This window comes from Poecile atricapillus, chromosome 2 (assembly GCF_030490865.1).
Source record: "Poecile atricapillus isolate bPoeAtr1 chromosome 2, bPoeAtr1.hap1, whole genome shotgun sequence".
Lineage (NCBI taxonomy): Eukaryota > Metazoa > Chordata > Aves > Passeriformes > Paridae > Poecile > Poecile atricapillus.
The window spans coordinates 17253636-17276292 of NC_081250.1; the positions used below are offsets into that span (position 1 = coordinate 17253636).

General features: G+C 38.9%; 1 protein-coding gene across 1 annotated transcript in view; it reads right to left on the reverse strand.

Annotated features, from left to right (window-relative positions):
* Positions 1-22657, reverse strand: part of GPR158 (G protein-coupled receptor 158) — a 182146-nt gene that overhangs the window by 154023 nt on the left and 5466 nt on the right. The window contains exon 2 of the mRNA XM_058832540.1: positions 12968-13073. Within this exon, the coding sequence (XP_058688523.1) occupies positions 12968-13073 (106 nt within the window). The remainder of the gene's footprint in view (positions 1-12967; positions 13074-22657) is intronic.

The following is a 22657-nucleotide window of genomic DNA, read 5'->3' on the forward strand; positions in this document are numbered from 1 at the left end:
GTCCTTTCAATGTACATTCAAAAAGGAGTATTTTTTTCAGCAGTCCTTCAAAATAGTGTTTTTATCTATTCCTCTCTCTTCCCAAGAATTGTCTCTGTCCAAATACCATTGACTGAGATTTCAGTCCTGATGAACATTGAGGCACAATCTAATCTCATAGGAAAGGCCCCTGGCACTGTTTATTCAGGAGAAATGATAATGAGAATATATTTTGTAATGTGCCAGAGTTACTCTAGTTCTATGAAGCTGTGGAAACAAATGTTATGAACTCTTCTCTAAAAAGCCCACTTTCACTGGGAAAAGTGTGATGGGTTTTACATCACAGACATAGCAAACAGAGACACATTTATTGTCATGAAATAAGTGTTCCTAAAAGCAATTGTAAATCACACTAGAATAGGTAACCAAGTATACTGCACACAAGCCAAGGAAAAGGGATAGGAAGCTTGGAAAGTAACTGCTCTCTCTTGTGACTTCAGTGAAAATATTTATGAATACAGCTAACAGCAGTTTAACTACCCTGTCAGCCTCAGTCCCTGGAAGGTATGCCATTAACTTAATTCTTGTATAAGGACAGTGATTCAAAAATGAGGTTGTACTTGGCAGTCACTTTTGAAGCAATTTAAGTATCTTTAGGTGTTTTGACAACTCACCACCCTTCCAATAAACTTTTCCTGTCAGAGCACAGTTTCTTGAGTCAACTCTCACAAGATCAGTGCTAATAGTAGTTTAAGGCAGAATCTACTTCCTACAAGTAGAGAAAAATAGCCAAAAATAAATGGTACAATGTTCACTGTTCTGACTGTACTTTTTCCTTACATATGGCCACAGTGATTTGAGGTGAATGAGCAAACTGTACAAGCTGCTTTTAAAAAGCTGGGATGTTTCTTTTATCTTATCCTGAAGAAGATTCACTCAGTTCATGTCTGTAGCATTTCCTCTGTAAAAGCCAAACTGCCAGTCTCAGGCAGGCATCCAAAATCTAGTGTTGTTTTTCTTCTTGCAGACTATTTTCAGGAAGAGATGTGACCAGTCCAGTGGTGCTCCCCAGGAGGAGCACAGGACCAAGCTCCCTATGATGAAATGATTCATCATATCTTAAACTTTATTGTATATTTTAAGACAAAAGCAAGTGTTATGTGATACAGTATGACCACCTATAATAAAAAAACACATGAATTCATATAATAATATAAATAAAATATCTCTATCTGGATTCCAATGACATGGGAATGGCTAATCAGGGTTTTCCAGGATGGTATCTGGTCTGCATTTAAACACCAGAGAGAGAACTTTGTACTTGTATTTTCCTGGTTAACAATGCAAATATCCCCAGCATCACCATGCATTTGCACTCAGAGTCATCAGGGCAAAATAAATAATCTTAGAAAAGCTGCAACTCCAAAGCCTTTCAATGGGTAGTCAATCTAGAGAGGAAAAAAGCAAAATCAGATTTAAGGCAGAGTTGCACAGAGGTAGCAGCATTTACATCTGCATGCTTCCCAAAACAAGGAAGACAATCTAAACCCAAGGCTAAGCTAAGTAGAGACTGCACTATAAAATAGACTTCAGACTCATGAAAAATTTATACTGCTATTTGGGGTTGTTTTTTTTTTCTGAAAAGGCAACATGTGGTGTGGGATTTGGTAGGGGGAAAAGGTAATGAAAGCAAATGGTCTGATTGTCCCAATTATGACATTGTATCAGAAGGCAAAAATAATTACTGGTAACATCCTTTTAGAAAGAGGAAGCAGAAAAAGACTCCATTAAATCTGCACAAAGGTACTCCAGAAGTCAGAATGAAGGTCTGCCAGAAACCAGACTGATCTTAACGATTTGGATAACGGCCACAGAACTGTATTTACAGTTGCTTGTACTGATGGTTAAATTGAACATAAAGATCAATAGTACCTGGAAGGGTGATAGAGGGAATGATCCCTGAATGGTGAGCTGATTAGCCTTTGCTGCAAGAGGGAAGAACGTATCCCACCTGCCTTCATTCTCCCTCCAGGATCTAAAATTTCTCTCTACAGAGGATGCACTCAAAAATGCTGGTCATAGAACAAAGCACAACTGGAGTTCTGCGGGCCAACACAACAGGTCAGCAGCTCCACTCCTCCCTGCTGAGATCACAGATTACTGCCTCTGTTCTTGAGGATCAACAAGGATTCAAATTATATTAGTGAGAACTGTCTGCATGCTACTGACTGAATTCTTAATGCAAAGCTATTGCTATAAAGCCATGCAGCTATGGATGACCTGAACGGATAATTGCAAACATTCTTACACTTGCAACCCAAAATTATTTGGAACTTAATCAAGGCAAGAAATAACAGAGGGAAAAAAAAACTCACAAAACACAAGGACTGTTCTTTGTAACAGTGTTTATATCTTTGGAGAAAACAAATGGAGTGGAGTAAAAGCACAGTCAAATGCTTGATGTTTCCCAAGGACAAGTCAGGTGTTCTTTTTCTGTAATAAGTTAATGGCAACAATTCTATTACTAAACAATTACTAAAGAGGTAAGTGTACAGCTGCTGTACAGAATTCACACTTTTCATGCCCTCCTCTTCCTTCCATCACTCTTTCCTGGATAAGACTTTGAAGGTTGTGGCCCCAATTTATGGGGACAGCTTCTGTGGCCCCAGGGCCCCAGAGATGTACACAGTGCTTCCATCCACACCTGCTTCCCTTTCTTTCCCACATCTGCGACCCATGGCAGTCATTTCTTGCGTTACACACGTACAAATTCAAAAAGAGAATTAATGTAAAGCCTATGGATAATTCAGTGAGAAATAAGAAATTCAAAGTTGATGCATCTCAATTATTACAGGTATTTCAACATCTTCACCATTTAGCAGTGTTTCAACAAAGATACACAGATAGGGGAAACATCTGCTGCAGTACAACACAATGACAAAGATGCAAACTGTCTCTCCATATAATCATACAATCACCAAAGAAAATACTTTTCGGTTACACTTGTAACAAAAATGACTGCTATAATGTACCATTTTTTAAAAATAATGTTAGAAAACAGAATAATCCACTTTTGCGTAGTTAAAAGTCACTCTCAATCACCTATGGAAATGAACTGTAACTGAAATGTGCATTAAACATGCAAAAATATTTCTTCCTTAAGTAGCTTACTGAATAATACTTCATGAGAACTGCTTTTTATAATTCACAGACTATGTAGCAATAAAGTGGTCCCTTAGAAAGTAATCATTATTACAGAGAAAACTCAAATTTAAAAAGTAAAATTCATTCTACTACCAAGAAAAAAAATCAGTCTCACCATTTTTTCACAAAAATATTTCCAAATATTCATATCATGAAGACAGCATTTTATTTAAACATTTATTTCAAACAAGCTTCATGTATTAGTTATCCATATAAAAATTCTGTAAAACTAAGCTACCAAGAAATGCCTCCTTCAGCCAGTGTAATGCAGTATTTACTTTGAAGGGCAGTGGAAAAACGTTAATTACAGAGCTTAAGCTCTACAGAGCAAATATTTGCTCTCACGTGCTTATAAACAATTTGCACCATGTCCTATACACATTGGAAGGTAATGATGTTTTATCATGTCTTTAAAAAGTTTACAAGTTCTGGAGTGCTGCTTTCTTTGACTTCCTTTCTTGGAAGAGAGAAGATGCTTTGGCTAAGCTAAAATAACTCAATGAATATCCAACAGTATAAGACAGATATGATTAGTGATGGAACTGGACAAAGGGTATCAAAAGATTTTAAACTTTTCAAGAGGAAAAAGAGGCATGCATTTGATGGGGCTTTGACTGGTAGATAGGATTCTAGAAATGCTCAAAATGTATCACAAAACCATCTGCCATTATCATACAGCAGGACTCTGCCCAAGTGTCTTTTTCATTTTCTCCCCATAAGAAAGGATAAGATTAATGCACATTTTTAATCAAGTTTTACCCAGTCTTTCAAATGATACTATTCCCAAGAGAAGCTACCTGAAATACATGTTTTCATATTTCAAAATTACACTTTTTTAAAGTGTTAATTCAGGAGAATGCACTGCTGGTGATGTTTCACTGCATTTCAGAATAACAAGTTTCAGAATGTCTTAATTTCAAGAGAATCTATAACAATTTACTAAACAGCCCTAGCAATCCTCTAACTCTAGTACAGTATTCTATACCTTGTAGTCTATTTGAAAAACTCCCCATTTATAATGCAGCATTTCTTGTCCAATTAAATGCACCACCAAATCTATATTTTAGATCTTCCCTCCACTCAAAGATTTTACCATTAGATACTTAGTATATATGAAGGGATAAAAATATTTCAAACCCTGTGCAAGCAGCAAGCCAGCATAATTCAAAATTTAGTGTTGTCTCTACTAGATCAATTCTCAGAGAAGTTTTGGAAGTAAGTAAGTTGAGATGCTTACTTGCAGCTATTACCCAAAAAATAAGAATCTGGATATACTGATTCCCTTTTTTCTATTGTAGTAGAAGGAAGAAGTGTTGAGCTTGTTATAGAAAAAGTATCTAAAGCAAATGATTTCTCAAAAATCTTACATCTTCACACACTTATTAGAAATTTAAAAGAAAAAAGTGATGAGCAAAAGCAGCTGGCAATGGAAGAGTCTTGACCCAAGTATAAATAAAGCAGAGTGGAAATCCAAAGCTCAGAAGGGATGCCATGTTTTCTGGACATAAATCAGACAGGAAAAATGAATCATGAGAAGGATGAAAGAGCAGCTGACCGCAGAATCACACAGCAGCTGAGCCTGGAAGGCACCTCTGAAAACCATCCAGTCCAAGCTCTGCTCAGAGCAGGCTCAGCTAAACCAGGGTGCCCAGGGCCACACACATTCAGGTTCTGAGCATCACCAATGGTGGTCACTCCCTCACATCTATGGACAACCTGCTCTGGTGCCTGACTGCCCTCACAGTGCAATCAAAAAAAGGGATTTTACGGCTTCAGCCTGAAGCCCTACCTCTTGCCCTGTCACTGTCTTCCCCTGACAGGATTCTGTCTCCTTTATAACCTTCTCCACACTGTCCAGTCCAGCTTGCTCAGCCTCTCCTCACTCAACAGGTGCTCCAAGCGCTCGATGACTGTGGTGGCCCTTGGCTGGACTCTCTGCAGAGCATCCATGTCTCAAACTGAGGAGCCCAGAAGTGGACACAGCCATGCAGAGGAGGCCTTGACCAGCTGGAAAAGCTCTGCCTAATGCAGCCCCCGAGGCTGCTGGCAGCAAGAGCACACTGCTGGCTCACGGTCACCTTTTGCACAAAGCTGCTGCCCAGTTGCTCAGCCCTGCAGCCACAGGTCAAGCCCACTGAGTTAGTTTTATTTTAAAATGTGACAGTAAGACAAAAACTGGTTAAGATGAAAGATATGGGACTCACTTCATTTAAATTAGAATGCATCGCTACACCACTTCACAAATTTTTTCCCCTACCCAACCATATTTGAAAGAGGAAAAATTATTCTAAGTTAAGGAATAATCAAAGACAATAAATATCTTATTTATTTAGGAAGTTTATATACATAGGATGTTGGGAAGAAGTGTATTTCCTTTCACTGTTTTTTCAGTGGTAGAAAAGTGAATAAAATGAACAGATGAACAATAAGAGATGAACAATAAAGAAGTGCAGTAGGATGAAACTCGGTAATAGCTTACAAAATAGTCAAAACAAAAAAAGGCAATAATACTCAAAAAATCTAATGATCAAAAATCGAATGTTCTGCATTCCCATATTAGTACTGATGCTTATTATATTCATGATCTCAAACAGCAACGAGCAAGTAAGTATTAAAGAAACACAAAAGATGAGTTGAAGTAGGTTAGTAAAGACTAAGAAATTTCCAGGAGACCAGTACTTGATTGCCATCAGTTTACAGTATTGGCAAATGCAAACCAGAAGAAAAAAAAATCATATGAGTTACTGAGATTTAAATAAAAGCATAGATAACCCAAAAGCAGTCAATTTTCATTTGCAAAACAGGATTTACCTCCTACCAGAAGTCACCAACAAAAATGACTGTATTTGAGTGTCAAATGTTATAAAATTGTGCTTAAAAATAAAGCTAAATTAGTTTTTTCCATTAAGGTTATTGCTATGATTCAGTACATTGTTTTGAATATAAAGACTCAGCAGCTATTGTCTCCAGTGTTTCTTCATGAGATCTTTAATATGTTTTCAAGCTAATTTTAATTTGTTATAGAAAAAAGAACAAACTTTCTTCTCTAGGTTGAATTAAACTTGCCTCTTGTGTAGGTATGATGAAATATTAAAAAAAAGCAGGAAAAAGTTATTACAGTTGATAAAAGCTTTTTTTAAAGACAGACAATAAGTTTTTTCTATTGGTTAACTGCTTCTCAAGTCTTGAAAAAAAAACAAAACAAGTTTTTTTCCAAGAAAATAAATTAACTGCAGTATGTATGCATGAACAGAATTCTCCTATTTTAACATTGGAAATAACCCTCTGCAGTATATTATCTGAGTAAACTGATAGTTAACTCAAGAACTGAGTCTGCACAGGTCTGTGCAGAAGGAAGCTGTGTCCTTTGCAATGACAGTGTGTTTATCTAAGAGGAGTTAGGGTGACTTCATTTTGGACCAAAATTCTATCACAAGCCAAGATCACTAAGAAAACTGAAGCTCATCAGACAGGTTTCAAAAATATATCAGGATGCTTAAGTCTTGCTGGAAGTATGTGAAGCGTGGTGTGGGTACTTGCTGTGATGCACCCCAAAACCCCACTCTGAAGAAGACCCAGCCTGAGTCCTGGCTGGAGCACATCGGGACTCAACTCACGTGCTTGGCACGCCTCTCTGCAGAAATCAAACTCTGGAGAAAGTAATTCCCACACCTGGAGATCACTCTTCAATTCCAGTCTATCAGTTTACAGATAATTGTTCCTGTGGGCCAGCTGTAAAAGGGGGGGTAATAGTCTTTGTATTACCTCACAAGATATGGGAGTACTTGCACACCTTCCAATACAAGCCTGTAAAATCTCTCACAGAGCAGACAAGATGCTTTGAAACCAAAATGCTGTATAGTTACCTAATTGCATGTATCTAATGTGCTTAAGGGCACTAGAGGCATTTTTCAGACATTGTACAGGCCTCTGAATGTAGTGATAACAAAAGAACTCTGAAGCTGTGTTCTGTTTATGCCTGGATTTGCTACAGCTTCTGCCATTTCACATCTGGGAAAGGCAATTCACAGCCAGCCTGCCATGAAGATGGTGCAGCCTGGCTACAGTCCCCACGCTCCTCACTGCAAGGTTTTCTGTGCCTCCCAACATACCCTGAACTTCCTTCTCTTGCCCCAGCCAAGCAGCTCTTGTCTCACAGCTCAATCTCTCTCCTGGGAAGATCTCTTCCCTGCACTCCATCTGCAACTTCCCCTTTGCTCCCACCAGGCATATTTTGTTCGTGTTCCACCAGCCAACTAAATTTCTGGGCCTCACCTCTTCCCAAACACAACGGGAAGAAGCACCAGTTCAACTAATCAGCATTGCCTGACAGGATCAGGCATGAACATCTCTGTTCAGCAGAGAAAGATCCAAAAATTGCAGTCACAGATCTGAAAGAACTGGAAACAGATCACCTGTCATATCCAAGATAAACCAAAAAATCTCCCAGCTATTTTAATTTGATAGACAACATCATTCAGCCAGCCATTTACCCCTTTTCATGTTTTAACTCTGGGGGAAGGAAAAACTGAAGCAAATAGAACTGACCCAGATGAATTTAAATGCTCAAGTTAAGACTGCTAACTAGGATGAAAGGAATTTTTGCAAAGGTTTTCTTCTTTGAAGAAAACATTGATAACCAAGATTAGCTCCTGCAAAACACAGACTCATTTAAATTTTTTGTCTTTAAAGCAAAGATACTGTAGCTAAGCAACCTGGCTCTTCCTTAAACTGAAAGTTGGTTTTCATAGCACCTTGTTTATCACCGAGAACTCTGACAAACCTCCACCTTATTTTATGTAACAGTGTCTGGGGGAGTGCCAGATTAGATCTGGTTTACTGTCATAAGGGGACTTTTCCCATGAATGCAGATGATGCAAAAGTTATTTTTAAAATAGCATCTGAAATATTCTTTGTGTCTACAGCATACTCTTCAAACACCCTGAGCTGTTGGAGAGAACAGATACACCTGTCTGCTTCTGAATCCAAGTGCTGGATATGTTTTCTTTACCTGAATACTGAAATGAGCCACTGCCCTTTCTGCCTTAGACTCCCCCCTTCAGCCCAGGATTGATTTGCTGTAGCATTTAGTATTTGTTTTCTGCCAATAAAGACGTTGTTTTAAGTGAAAATATATCCTGACGTGCTCTCGACTCTGGTTGGGTACTGTTCTTATCCTATGCTGGATGCAATCTGCAGCTTCAAAAGTCATTATTATTTCCAAATTGCAAGCTAACTATAGTCCATAAACCCATTCACTCAGACTGAATCACCAAACAGCTTTGCTTTCAAATTCTTCTAATTCTGACTGCACTCTTCCTAATGGATAGGACAGAAAATACATGCAAGTAATAAGCAAAATCAATGACACTGAGCATGACCCAGTGGGTTATGACTTCAGATGCTAATCTCTTGCCATGGTTCCCCTCCCACAGACTGTGCACATTAATAGCCTTTTCCCAGTCTGACAAGGGCACTGAAAAGCATTTGCTTGAAAAACCTGGAAAGCATTGGATTTCCCACCTCCCCTCTCCCAGCTCAGTCCCCATTACAATTCTATTTTTAATCAGCCCCTGCCTCCCCCTTGTTCAGTTGCTTGTAACCTTGCATACAGTATAATGAAATATGATGGTCCCAAATGTTTTGCTAAACAATGGAGAAAAGATTTTGGCTGCACTGCTCATTTGTTTTTCCTTCTCAATTGCTTTTGTGTTTTTGCACAGCAAATAAACACACAGTAGGCCTATGCATCCTTCTACAAACACAGATATGCAGCCACTGTATACAGACAGCAATGCAGCTTTCTTGTTTACTCTGCTTCCCTCATTTCCTCTAGATATTTTTGCTCGCTGTCATTTGTGGAATACTGTTGAAACCCAAAGGGATGTCAGCTGAGCCTGCCTCACATTGTAAGCTGTTTGCAGGCTCATTAAGGCCAGGGGAACAGAGTGGAGTCTGCTGCCACTGCTCACAGACTGGTGCTGCTGGCTGGAAGGATCCAGCTGAGCTCAAGGGGCCACACCAGCTGATTTCTTCAGATGCTCCTCAGCCTTGACGTTATTGCTGGTGTCTCCACAAGGACTCTAAAGTTGTTACTAAAAGTGCCAGCAGCTGCTGTCAGCATCTATGGAGAAGAAATCAAATGTAGTACAAATTTTCAAGGGTTTCAAATGGGGTAAAAGTGCATGTTTTCTTACTCCAAATAACCGGCCTTGAAGGTCCATTGTACAACACTCTCTGTACAATGAATTTACTTTCCATTTGTTACTGGGTAATTACACTTTTCCTGCTTGTTAATTTCAGACTTTTCTACATCATTTTATGACCCACCCAACGTAATTATTTCTAACTCTGTAGATATTACCTGTCATACTTGTTGCAGCCCCAGAGAATCCAAATCTCTTGCCCAAAAGCTTTTGGGAAAGCTGTTGCCTATTTGGGAGTCAAGATAGAAGGCAGGAAGCAGAATGTAGCACTCTCCCACAAAAATAACACCTAGCCATCAGCCTCTTTCTGGCTGATTCAGTTATTAAAAAAAAAAAAAAAGGAGAAAAAAGTAACAACTGAAATAGACTTTATCCATGGCTGCAATTTGGCTTTTCTGTGTCAAGCATCATCTAACTTCCTGCCTAATTAGGCTGAGCAGTGTCCAGTTACCCTGAGGTTAAAGGAGGGCACTCTTGTTCATCTAGGTTGCTATGATATCAGGGATGTATGTGTACTGCCCACAAAAGAGAATAAATCAGGAAAAGGTTTCACTACATATTAGGAATTTAAGTAGTCAAATTAAAAATAGGGAATCCAAAGTTCTCAGTGCTTGTTTCTGTTTTGTACTTGAGGGCACCAAACATAAAGCAAGTTATTTAAGAGGCACCAATCCTAAGGAACACCTAAATCTAAGGACAGATGGAAGTTTAAGGAAGATTAGTATGTCTCAGCATTTTGTGTATTTGAGTTGTAATATACCTAAATCACCCAGCCTGACACTATTTTTCTCCAAGCAAGGACTAGCACTACAACTATCCCATCACAATTGGGTTGTTCTTGATGACCTTCCAAAGACAAATCCTAGTGCCACAGTTAGCATCATTTCCTGATGCTGCTGTGCCAGACTATGTGAGGGCAATTACAGTACTTTCAAAAACAGTCTCTATTTTCTGGTGGAAGTTGGATCCCATCCATGCCTTCTCTTTTTTCTGTCTAGCACATACAGACCACTGGCTTACCATATGTTTCCAGTCACTGTCATATACCTCCATCTCCCTCATCTCAACTCATTTTTATTTAGAAAATAAACACTTCAGAACAGCACAGAAAGTAGGAGAATTTGCCTGCCATGTGCCTAGTAGATTTTAGCCACTATAAAAGCATGTTGATTAATCCATAACTTTGGTCTTTTCCTCTTGTTCTTGCATAAAGTCACTATGTTTTCATACCATGACAGAAGAAGGGAGTTGTATTTCTGAAATTTTTAAATATTCTGAAATATTGAGCTTTATGCCTTTGGTTTAATGGTATTGGTGGCCTGGCCACATGGTATGGACTATGCAGTAAACACTCAGAGCCAAATCAGAAATTCCTTATGGCAAAGACTTATCAAACAGTCTGCACAGAGGCTATCCTGCAGCCAAAACTCATGTGACCTAACAAAACTAAAGTGAGCAAGGAGGGTCTAACTAAAGCTGAACTGGAAATCCAGAGATCTCCATTCTCCTCCTACTCTGCTGGAGACAGACTTTGTGAATGGGGGCAGAGCATTCAACCATCAGCAGGCATTTGTTTAACTGCTCCTAGGTAGATAAGAGAGAGCACAGGGAATATGATTTCATTAGCATTTATAAGAAAAACTGTGCGGAAAATATTGTTGCACAACTATGTAAGTTACCCTTATTCCACAGAGTGGGTTCCAATGAAACAAGTATGAAATCCCATACAAGGTCTTGGACCTTCTCCTGGGTTCACTTTCTTCTCAGTAGCTGGTACATTGCTGTCTTTTGGATTCTCTGGGAGAGTAATGTTGATAGCAGGAGCCAAAACACCGGTGTGGTGAGCCGTGCTCACGTTACATCAAGGACTTCCCAGTTTCCCATGCTCTGCCAGTGAGGAGGGGCACAAGAAGCAACAGCTGACCTGAACTGGCCAGAAGGATATCCCACACCATGGAACATCATGCTCAGTATAGAAGCTGGGAAGGGTTGGGCAGGAGGGGTCACTTGCTGCTGGAGGACAGGACAGGTATCGGTCAGCAGGTGATATTGTGCATCATTGCTTGGTCTCAGGTTTCACTTTCCTTTTTTTTTGCCTCATTTTAGTAATAGTATATTTATTATCATCAGTATTGTTATATTTTACTTTGTTTCCATTATTAAACTGTTCTTAATCTCAACCCACCATTTTTACCTTTTTTTCCCAAATTCTCCTCCTCATGGCAGTGGGGGCAGGGGAAATGAGTGAATGACTGTGTGTGGTACTTAGTTACCAAATCAGTCTAAACCACAAAATATCTAGGACTAGATTTTTTCCCCTTTTACTCTCACTTGCAGAGATGCAACTTACAGTCCCACCTCTCTGCTGACAGATTTTGCTCATAAGACATTAGGAGAAGGAGGAGCACTTGCCAAAGTATATAATCACATAGAATATATTGAAAAACAAGGTTTACCAGATCACATGGGAAACAACATTCTCTCTAGGAAGAAACATGAGGGATTTAAAAACTATTCTCTTGAATTCAGAAGTCAAAAAGCTGACAAAGAAAAATATTTTTCCACTTGAAGAAATATTTAGTCTTAAATCAGTCTTTATCAAAGACCTCATTTTGCATTTCAAGTTTATTTTATGAAAAAAATCAAAGACAAAAATACCAAAAAAAAGGATGTTTACAATAATTCTGAGCTCTTCTTGTTCAAATATGCTAGCAGCTGAATTCATCAAAACCAACTGTCTTTCTAAACTTAGACTTGGTTTTGGTAAATTGGCATTTTACAGAAAATTCGGCAAACATCTCCTGACTTCTGGCAGATAAATGTCAACTTCCCCTACATTTTCATTGGCATTTTCAAAAGTACAGAAGTGCATAAGGTACCTACTCTCACAGAAAACAAATGGGTGCCTTTGAAATCACCTTTACACAGCAGAATTAAAAGAAAAAAATCAAAATGTATTTTGTTTAAAAGTTTAATTGAACATATATGACTGGCCAGTCTGAATGATCTATGATTTGCTGACAGATGGAACCAGACACAGACCTTCAGAAGAAAGGGAAAGCAGGAAGGAGCTGAGCACAAACATTTTAGTCAGCTCTGTCAAAATGTTGGCATTTCTACTAAGAAGGAATTACAGTACCCAATTCTGCCTGTTATTCTGTATCACTCTATCAAGTGACCATGTTTTTCTGAATAATTACCATTAGCATTTGAGCTACTTCTATTATATTTTGCAAAGTTGTCCAAACAAAAGCAACACTGACATTAAAATCCTATTTTGATTTTGAGCACAAAATAATTGTCTGACTTGGAAAGCAGAACCTCGTAAATAATTTCATTGGTAATCTTTTTCCCTGTAACTTATCTCTTCACAGTAACTTTGCTTCTGTTTTAACATCAATAATTCTGAAATTCAGGCACTTCTGACACTCCTGCATTCCACAACACCTCACACAAAGATTTCTTCAGCCCTAAAAAACCACATTTAATGTCTGTAAAATAAGTAACATTAACAGTACAGAACACTACTCATTGTAAAGATTTGTTACTGAAGTGAGGTCCCTTAGGGACAGACATACCTCAGAATTGTTGAGGTGACACCTGTGCGTCCCTGAGAACCATCCCTCGCTCGAACACTGGTCAATGTCCACCTTCTGCAGATTGATGTCGACTTTGACAACACCTCTGAAAACAGAGAGAAACAGCCTTGAACACAACTGCAGAAATAAGTTAAACTTTTCTATGATGCTGGAGCCTGAAAAGCAGAACTACATCTTTCTTCTAAATATGGAACTTGATAAAAGGTCTAAGACCAGAGAAGTTTTGTGCTCCCAGAGCCACGGTCACAGAAACACATTTTTATTTTACACTTTACTGAGATGTACTATGACAAGAGCTCAGTAAATCTAACATCAGGAGTAGGGTAGCAGTTAAGAACAAGTTGTATGTCCAAACAATGTAATGCCCTTCACATTTTAGCATGCAGCAAAGACCCAGAGTAAAAACAGGAAAAGATCTGCACTACTTTTTCTGGAGCCAGCAGAAAACCTTCCCAGCCAGTTCTGAGTGCGAGGCACCAGACACTGCACCTCACCCAACATCCAGCAAAAACTCCATTCTCCCCTTTGCTCCTGGGAATCCTATTTGCCAAAACAATTGGCAATAGACCTTTTCTGTAAGTGTCCCGAGAGACAACCCAGCCTCCAGAGACATTCAGGGCTGTTCTCTGCAGCCCAACAGCCTTCTCCAGCAGGCATCCAAGCCCTCTCCGCGCTCCTCTGCCAGCTGGCTCTGCAATAAAACCTGATACAACATCTGCACAAACCAGCAACAGACCACTGATGTCTGTGAAACAAACAAAACAAAAAGTTTCCCACACACATGTGCTGAAGGACCATCTGAATTGTGTAAGCCCTATACCAGGGGGTCTCTAAGGTTTCACCATCAACAGTTTACCTCAAAAATGCTTTTGAAAGAAAAGCTAACAAGCCAATTGCAAAGTTGACACTATTTCATAAAAAACTTGAAAATCATCAGAAGAAGAAAGGTACAGGACTGTTGCTCTCTATCTTAAAAGAAAAAGCCTTCAAAGACTTACATATTCTTCAGAATGACCTAGGACATTTATAGCATCATTTTGTCCGAGTGTGTCATCTATGACTGCTTTGCTGCAGTCCAGACTTGACAAAAATGTCAATATGCAATTTGTAGTTGCTAAATCATTACACAAACTCATTCATAGTGGATGAATGCTCTGTGCTAATTTCTTAAATCTAGAATACCATTCCTTTCAAGTCAATGATTTCAGCCACTTGGGACAGATGTTTTCATTTCCACAGTCTGGACTTCCACAACTACAAACACCATCATCTCCCTTCTTTCAGGCTGTGAACTAACAAGGGCATGGCTCTATCTCAGAAGCACCTCATTCACCTCAAAGTGTGTTCCCTCTTTTAATTAATGCCAATTACACAACAATAGCAACAAGATAGCTACAGACACATATATTTGAGCGGATATATACAAACAAAATTGGAACAGGCATAAGAGTGAGCTTGATCAAAACCAGGACAATACTGTTCCCTGATATCTCACCCCTGTACAAGAGTCCACAACAGCTGAATTTGGACATTCATCTTCAGACATGCTATATAGTATATGGAGAACTACATCATGTAAGTGGTCAGAAGAATGCATTAGAAAATTACATAAAACAGGCAGTAGGAAGTTTGACAGTACAGGAGCACTTAACCCCACTCAGTCTTCTGATTAGAATCTAAACAATATAATGCTGGGCACATTTAGAAATTACTTGAAATATTTAAGTGCTGGTTCTAGCAAGTTAAATTTAAAATAGCACACACCACACACTTCTGGAAAATTCTGATATATTTTTAATTTACAGCTTTGTGCCTTTATACATTTGTTTTGAACAGCAGTTTCACCAAGGACTGCTCAAACCATAACTCTACCCCAAGGAACTGTTTTACCCATGCTCCAGGTGAGCAATAATGTCAAAAGGAAAAACTGCCATACTGCACAGATTATCTCTTTAAAATGCTGATATCAGTGGATTACAAATTTAACCCAGCAAGAAGGTGCCTGATTCAGACGCCCATAGCAGAGAGATAGCAGGTCACTCATCTGGTCACAGGTAGATCCCACCCAGTAGGCTTCTATTATTTTCTGGACTTTTATGAGCTAAGACAAATATTAGTGTGTGGGCTGAGGACAGGAGGCACAAAGCAGGCAACAGGACCAGGACCAACACTACTCCTTGCTCTCCTAATTCATGTTATACACCAGTCACACTGGCAAACCTATAAAGGATGAGCATCATCCTGATTACTTCAAATAAAACCATTTATACAGTAGGAAAAGCAGTGATGATCCAACTTTAATAGAAATGCAACCCATTCACCTGGGAGACTTGAAGCACCTGAGGGAAGGTTTGATTTCCTTTACATGGGAAGTTTTTCCCTTGTGTACATTTTGTTTTTAACTGGTAGGAGAGGAAACTCACCTTTTCCTCCTCAAACACTTCTGCTAAGTACAGATCACAAATAAAGGACAAACTAATCACTGCCAGAAGAGAAGAAACACATGTAAGAGTTTGCTGTGTCTTATCACAAGCAAGCCCTATAGAAGCAGAGTGCCAGTAAAAAAAGGATATAAATATTTTCCAAAGAAAACTTACCTAGAGGTTACTTGTGAGAAAGACAACACACACAAGCCAGAGAAATTAGAGTCAGTAAGTACACTGAGAAAGCATTTCAGTATGGCCTTGTACCAGAGGCACTGCAATTTGGAGAATTTGTGGCATGTTCTACCACAAGACAAGCATCAGAAAGCAGGAGAGCATCCTAACACTCAGCCATGTGCTAGAAAGAAAGGAAAATACTTCTGGACTTCTCACATCACAATTGATTAAAAAACTTACATCCTTTGAAAGTTCCTTAATACAATTATTGTTTTAAAAATAGATGTGAAAATCAGATTCATACAGCAACTGACTCTGGAAGAAGCCTCTTGTGATCATTCAGTGCATTCACCTGCTCAAAGCAGGCTCAGTTAAGTCGGGGTTTTTTTATACCTTCAATAATGGAGACTACACCATCTCTGGGAAACCTGATTTAGTGAATGACTAAACTCATAGTGTCCAAAAAAAAAAGATTTCTGATGTTTAAATTAAATTCCTTGTGTTTCAGTTTGTGCCTCTTGGGCTTTCCATCCTTTCATAAGGCTGAGAAAGGGCTGTCTCTCTTCTTTTTCACTGGTACTTCCATATAAAGTGCCCCTGAAGCCTTTTCTTCTCCAGGCTGAACAGTACCAGCTCACTCAGTCTTTGTGTGCCAGATGCTCCAACCTTTAGCTGTGTGGCCCTTCACTAGGTTTGCTTCAGTGCACCCATGTCTCCCGTGCTGATGAGCCCAGAAGTGGATATAGCCCTCTTGATGGCACCAGGCTGGGTAAAAAGCAAGGATCACTTTCCTCAACCCACTGGCAAAACTTCCTCTCACTGACCAGGAGGCTGCTGGCTTTCTCTGCCACAAGCACACGTTGATGAGTCAAACCAGTGTATCAATACACAGGAGTATATCAATAGTGACTGACCTCCAATCGGACACAGCCCTCTAGAACACTGCTGAGCTGGTTAAACACTATTTCCCCCTCAGAAATCCATGCTAACTACTCCCAATCACATTCCTCCTCTTCATGTGTTCCAGAAGGGGTTTTCACAATGATTTGCTCCATCACCTTCCCAGGGACTGAGGTGAGACTGATCAGCCTGTAGGTTCCTGGGAGACATCTCAAGTACTTTGGACTTTGCAACATCCTTTGTCACAACGTACACTTTTCCATTCAGCAGCAAAGACCTTGGAAAAGAACTTAAAGATCATGGAGTCCCAACCATTAACCAGGCACTGCCAAAGTCAACATTAAAACTTGCCCCTAAGTGCCACATCTTTTAAATACCTCCAGGGACAGTTACTCAGCCCCAGCAGCCTGTTCCAATGCTTGACAATCCTTTCAGTGAAGTGAGTTTTCCTAATATCCACTGTAAAATTCCTTCGGGACAACTTGAAGACATTTCCTCTTGTCCTATCACTTGGCATCTGTCTCTTGGGAGAAGAGACCAACCCCAACCTCATCCCAACGTCCTTTTGTGTAGTTGTAAAGAGCAGTAAAGTCTCCCCTGAGCCTCCTTTTCTCCAGACTAAACACCCCCAGCTCCCTCACAGGACTTGTGTTCCAGGCCCTTCACCAGCTCCACTGCCCTTCCCTGGACTTGCTCCAGCCCTTGAATGTCTTTCCTGCAGTGAGGGGTCCAAAACTGAACAGAGGAATCAAGATACAACCTCACCAGAGATAAGTACAGAGGAATGATCACTTCCCTGGTCCTGTGGGCCACTTTTTTTTTTATTTTATTTTTATTATTTTATATTTGCTGATACAAGATACTCATGATCACAGTCACGTTCAGACAGTGTCTTCATATTCCACCCAGGTCACCTGGCCCCACTTCCACATGCAGCTTCAATTTATGCTTAAGTTTTGTCAGGATCTCCCTGTTAAGCCATGCAAGCTTGAAAAGATTTTCATAATACTTCTTCCACAAACACCATAAAATTCTTTAATTTCCAACTAAATCCATGTTCCTTTTGCTTCTCTTGTACTAAAACTTTTCTTACAAGAGAGTCTGTCTTTCACAAAACCCAATCTTCATGAACTGAATGCAAACTTTTTTACCTACACACTCTTCTCCCATCTGCAGCTTTTCTGTAGCACAACCTGAACTTTTGATATGGTTAAGTTGTTGTGGTTTTCCTTTTTCTCAGAGCTTTGTGAGTTTCTGGGGTGAAAATCTACAGCAAGAAGAAACAGGACAGCACAGAAGCAAGAACAGGAAAGCAATCTCTCCTAACAATTACAAGCTGCCATAGGATTTCAACTGTTTTTCTCCATGGTACAATCATTATTCTTTTTTCACCAGACCTCTGCAATACATGTTTCATAGTAACATCACAGATCTGAAGTAGTACCAGGGTCTGAAACTACTTGAGGACACAGTGCTTTCAAAAGCAAAGTTTCTTTAAGCGTATGTGTGGCATTTAAAAGAAGTGTCATGATGGTACGAGACTCCCACTGCGTTCATTTCAGATCCTTTGCCATTTTAAAACACCATCTCAGACTTGTACCCCACTGCTATTACACAGAGTACACCAATATGTACACGATATATTTCTGAAATTCATCTGTGATTAATACAGTAGCTGGCACAGCCTGTTTAGCCACCCACATTTTCAGTTATTTTTGATTCAGCATTCGGAAAATGGAACATATGGAAGAGCACATCCTCCTAGAACGTATATGGACCAACTCCCTGTGTTATATTTATCGAACTAATTGGGAATAATTGCAGTGTTGCTATCTTGGTGGAAGCAATCAAGACAAATATCAAGGGTGTAAGAGTAGACTCAGCTTGTCAGCGTAACACATTCATCCACACTGGCAACGCTGCCTGGCTGAAGCCAAGCCACAGCCATAAGTTAATAACAATATTACTGGTAATTGTGGACCATCTGGCAGGTAAGTATATTCCGTTAATCTCCTTGTAACAATAGATATTTGTTTCCTGACACAATTTTACAGTCCTTACATACACACACAAAAGAGATAGCTAAGGATTGCATGGCCATGTTAAACGTGCAGTTAAGAAAGAATTAGTTAAATTATACATAAGAAAATCATTGAAGAACGATGTCATCAAGGATTTTCTGTCAGGCCAGAGGTTTGATTTAAGAAGCTTTAATGTCTGTCCGTATTTCCAGTACTACTGTTTGTTGGCATGCTGCTTGCCTTGAAATCTGTGCCAGAAATTGATTTAAGCTTATTTTCCCAACCTACTAGCTATCTTGATAGTTTCAGTAGTTATAATATTTCATTGTAACAACATGTTATAAAACCTATTTACAGAATAATTTTTTTGCCTGTACTGTTACATCATAAAAAAAAGGAGCATGTTCTTTTTCTCCCAGTCAGCTTAAGCCAGAACTGTACAAAATAATAGTCTGCCAACATTTAAATGGTGATAAACAGTATCCTTGTGCTCTAGCTCTTCAAAAGCGTTTTTGGCACAGACGTCATCACAGCTCAGCTAAACACACAGTTTGTCTTCTAAGTTTGTAGACTTCTGTGCCCGTAAGCATTGTGAGCACCCATAATTAAGGTATAAGGCATGGTTATCACACACTGAAGTAGGCACCATTCCCCACATCTAAACAGCTGTTCAGATTCTTGCTGTCATATTCATTCAGCCCTCCACGCTGTCCTTCACAAGTCCTCTTTACCACAAAACAAGGAGCTAAGAAAAACAAGTTCTCTACAGCCATCAGAAATCTGCAAATGCCCACTCCTCTGGATAAACACACGTTGTATTTAACACAGCCAATGTTTTCAGGGCAGATGCCTTTTCTGACCACTCTCATTTTGGAGGTTGCCACTTTCAAGAATATTAATCTTCAAATACTGCATACTACCTGACACCTGAGGCTCCTCCAATGTACCATCAACTGAGCACCCAAAAATAATCCTGGTGTCAAATTCACAAATTAATTTCAGCCGTAAGTCTTGCTGACAAACAGCAGCTTCTGCAGGTTCAGCTTGCTTTTTAAAGTTAAAATTTAGGATTCTGCATCACTTGGACATTGTTGAACTCATTACTGTGCATAACCAGCCAGATTAACAAAAGCTACTGAGACATCACACATGATTTTAACCTGGTCAGTTACTGCCAATTCCTTACTAACAGGACAGACACTTCACTAATTCCTCAGCCCTAGCATGACTGCTGCTTTTCAGCACACATTTTCATGAGAGAACCACCTTTCACAAAAAAGAAAATTAACTGAAGAGTAACATATAGCAGTGTGGGCACATAAATTAGGGTTTACCTGCAAAGAAAATCCCTCTAGGCCATCTGAAACAGTACTACAAGAGCAGAATATTTAAAGCTGAATTCTCTATTGTCTGAAGAATTATTTCAAATTTAAATCTGCCTTCAGATTTATGGCATGCAGTGCTGCCTCCCTGGGGATTCCCCTGCAGTTTAGTCAGTTTCTTAGGTACTTTGAGGGGCAGGGATGGTTTAGGCTTTTTTTTTGCTTGAGGATGCTCAAGTTGCTGCTAGCATTTTGACTCTGTCACAGAGCATCACCTTGTATAGGAATGCCAGGTGTCAGTGATGGTAGAGTACCACTTACATTAGATTAGCACTATGAAAAGAGGTCTTGGAGCTAAATTCGGGTTACTTTTTTTTTTTTTTAATGTTTCCATTACCATCCATGGGGTCAAAGAAGCAGGTGAAAAGAAGGGGTCCCAAGGAACTGAGCACGGTAGAAGAAAATATGTTAGGAACACAAAGAGCTTTTGAAATAGAAGAATCCTACACAGGAGGGATGGTCTCAGCCTAATTACACCAAATCCTGTGACACTGAAGATTTATTTAAAGATAACAAGGTCATTTTAAAACTCAAAAGTAAGTGGAAGCCAACCTCAAAAAAAAAAAGGAAATTGAAAGGCATAAACCTGGGCAAGGAAGAACATACAAATTACAAGAATGTAAGACAAAACCAAGATATTTTTAGAAACAGCTTGTTAAAAGGATTGGCTTTACTAATTAAAAACATTTCAAATACCTCAGAAAGTGGAAGGCTGAAGTAGAATCTCTAACATAATACACAACCAAGATACAAAAAATTGCTTGAAGTAAAGATACCTTTGACAAAAATGAGTTCTTTTCATCACTCTTGAATGAATCAATGAAACAAAAGCAGGGAAGTTAGCAAGCTGGACTTCACCACTGACTTTTCTGCACCTCACAAATGAGCAGCCAGTGGCCAAGTCTGCAAGCGATAAAAATGTTTTAATATAACCCACAATTAAACCTCCCTGACACAGAAAAAAATGCAATAAAACACTTTGGAAAGTATTAATTCAAGAATCTAGGATCTCCCAATGAATTTAAATTTATGAGGTGAATTAAAAACCAGAAAATTATGGAACCCATAACAGATGGATATTATGGAATATATAAATATATTATAGAATGCAATGCCAAACTACATTGCAGCAGACAAAAGTGTGTTAAAACATGGAAGAGAATCATGGAGGTCAGGTTAATATGTACTTAGTATCCAGTCATTCAGATAAAGTCTGAAAAAAACCTAATTTTTATTGCTTACCATTGATAAATTGGATATAACCAGGATAGGAGTACTTGACATTTTCCCTTCAATTTCTGCCAGAAGCTGCTTTTGGAGCAAAGGCTGTGGAAACCTTTTATTTGACCTAACACAGCAGTACATTTTTTCTTACCTTTAGGAAGATTTCCATCTCAGCCCACACTCACAAATAGAATAGATAACAGTCCTGGAGCTGAATCTCAGTAAGGACTGCTACATGTCCATTCCCTTCAAAAGAGCTTTGATAACCTCCTGTGCTGGAAGCCTAGCCCAAGTGGGATGGGGATGGAGAACAAAGGAGCTGGAAACAGAAGTTTGACACAAAAAAAAAATAGCTCCTTTTATTGCAACTGAGCATGTGCTACGTAACTGTGGACATGAATGCAGTATGTGTTTCAATTCTCTCATGGCCACATTTAACTTCTTTTTCAAAGACCCACTTCTGTTTCTCCAGTATTGAAGAAAGCTGAATCATGGTTCTAAAAGAGAAATCCCTATTTATTGTTCCTTTCCTATGTTTCTTCAACATCCAGTTTTCTATCCATATCCATGACCTCATATGAAAAATGCTGTCAGAGACATAATTGATTGCCTAGAGAATACTTAAAATATCCTGAGGGTTTCCACAAATAGACAGTATAATAAGAGGCTTCTTTGTTTTACTTCTTTTCAAGAATACAAATGCAAGAATTTCAGAAATTCTAGGAAATAAATTATTCCTTTTCATTTTTGAAACCTGTTCTAAATCCACACACACTTTCAATCATGTTAAGGGCCAGGACATGTAATAAAAAAAGTCAATCTAAACATATTAAAATATTTTCTGTATTATACAACTAACGTCACATCACAACGGCACAAAATTAAAAAGTCTCCTTAAACAATTAGAATTAATTTTCTCTTATTTCAGTACTCAGACTAAAGAGAGATTGTGGGAAACTAAAAAAGGGGGCTAAAGGAAGAAATTAAACCATGTCTAAAAGAAAAAATTACCCACTTTTAAAATTCCTTTTTTCATGTCTATATTCGTTCAGTTTTTTTTACCAAGTAATTTAATAGCTGTGAAATATTTAGCAGAATAATGAATCACACATATAATCCCTATGAAATTACTTATTTGTCACAAATACTTCTACCTCCATGGTTTAATCTGCCTTTAGTAATGTTTCCTTAACTAAGAGTCCCATCACAGTCTAACACTGGAGTGGTCCAAGTAACTGCTAATGGTACAGTGGAAATCACTACATTAGACTGTCTTCAGGGAAGAAGCAGCTCCATTTAACCGTGCAGTAAAGATTATCTTTGCATCAAGGGATATCTTTCCAATAACTGAGAGAAGTAGCAAACCTCTGGAAGACAGAAAATATGAAGATGTAGCACAATCTGGCCAAACTTCAGAATGAAGTTACCTGTAAATGATCCAGAACAAGACTCCATTCAAAATAAAATAAAATTTAAAAACAGAATGCAAAGCAAACAAACAAACCCCAAACAGCCACCCCAACTTATTCAGCTTGCTGATTG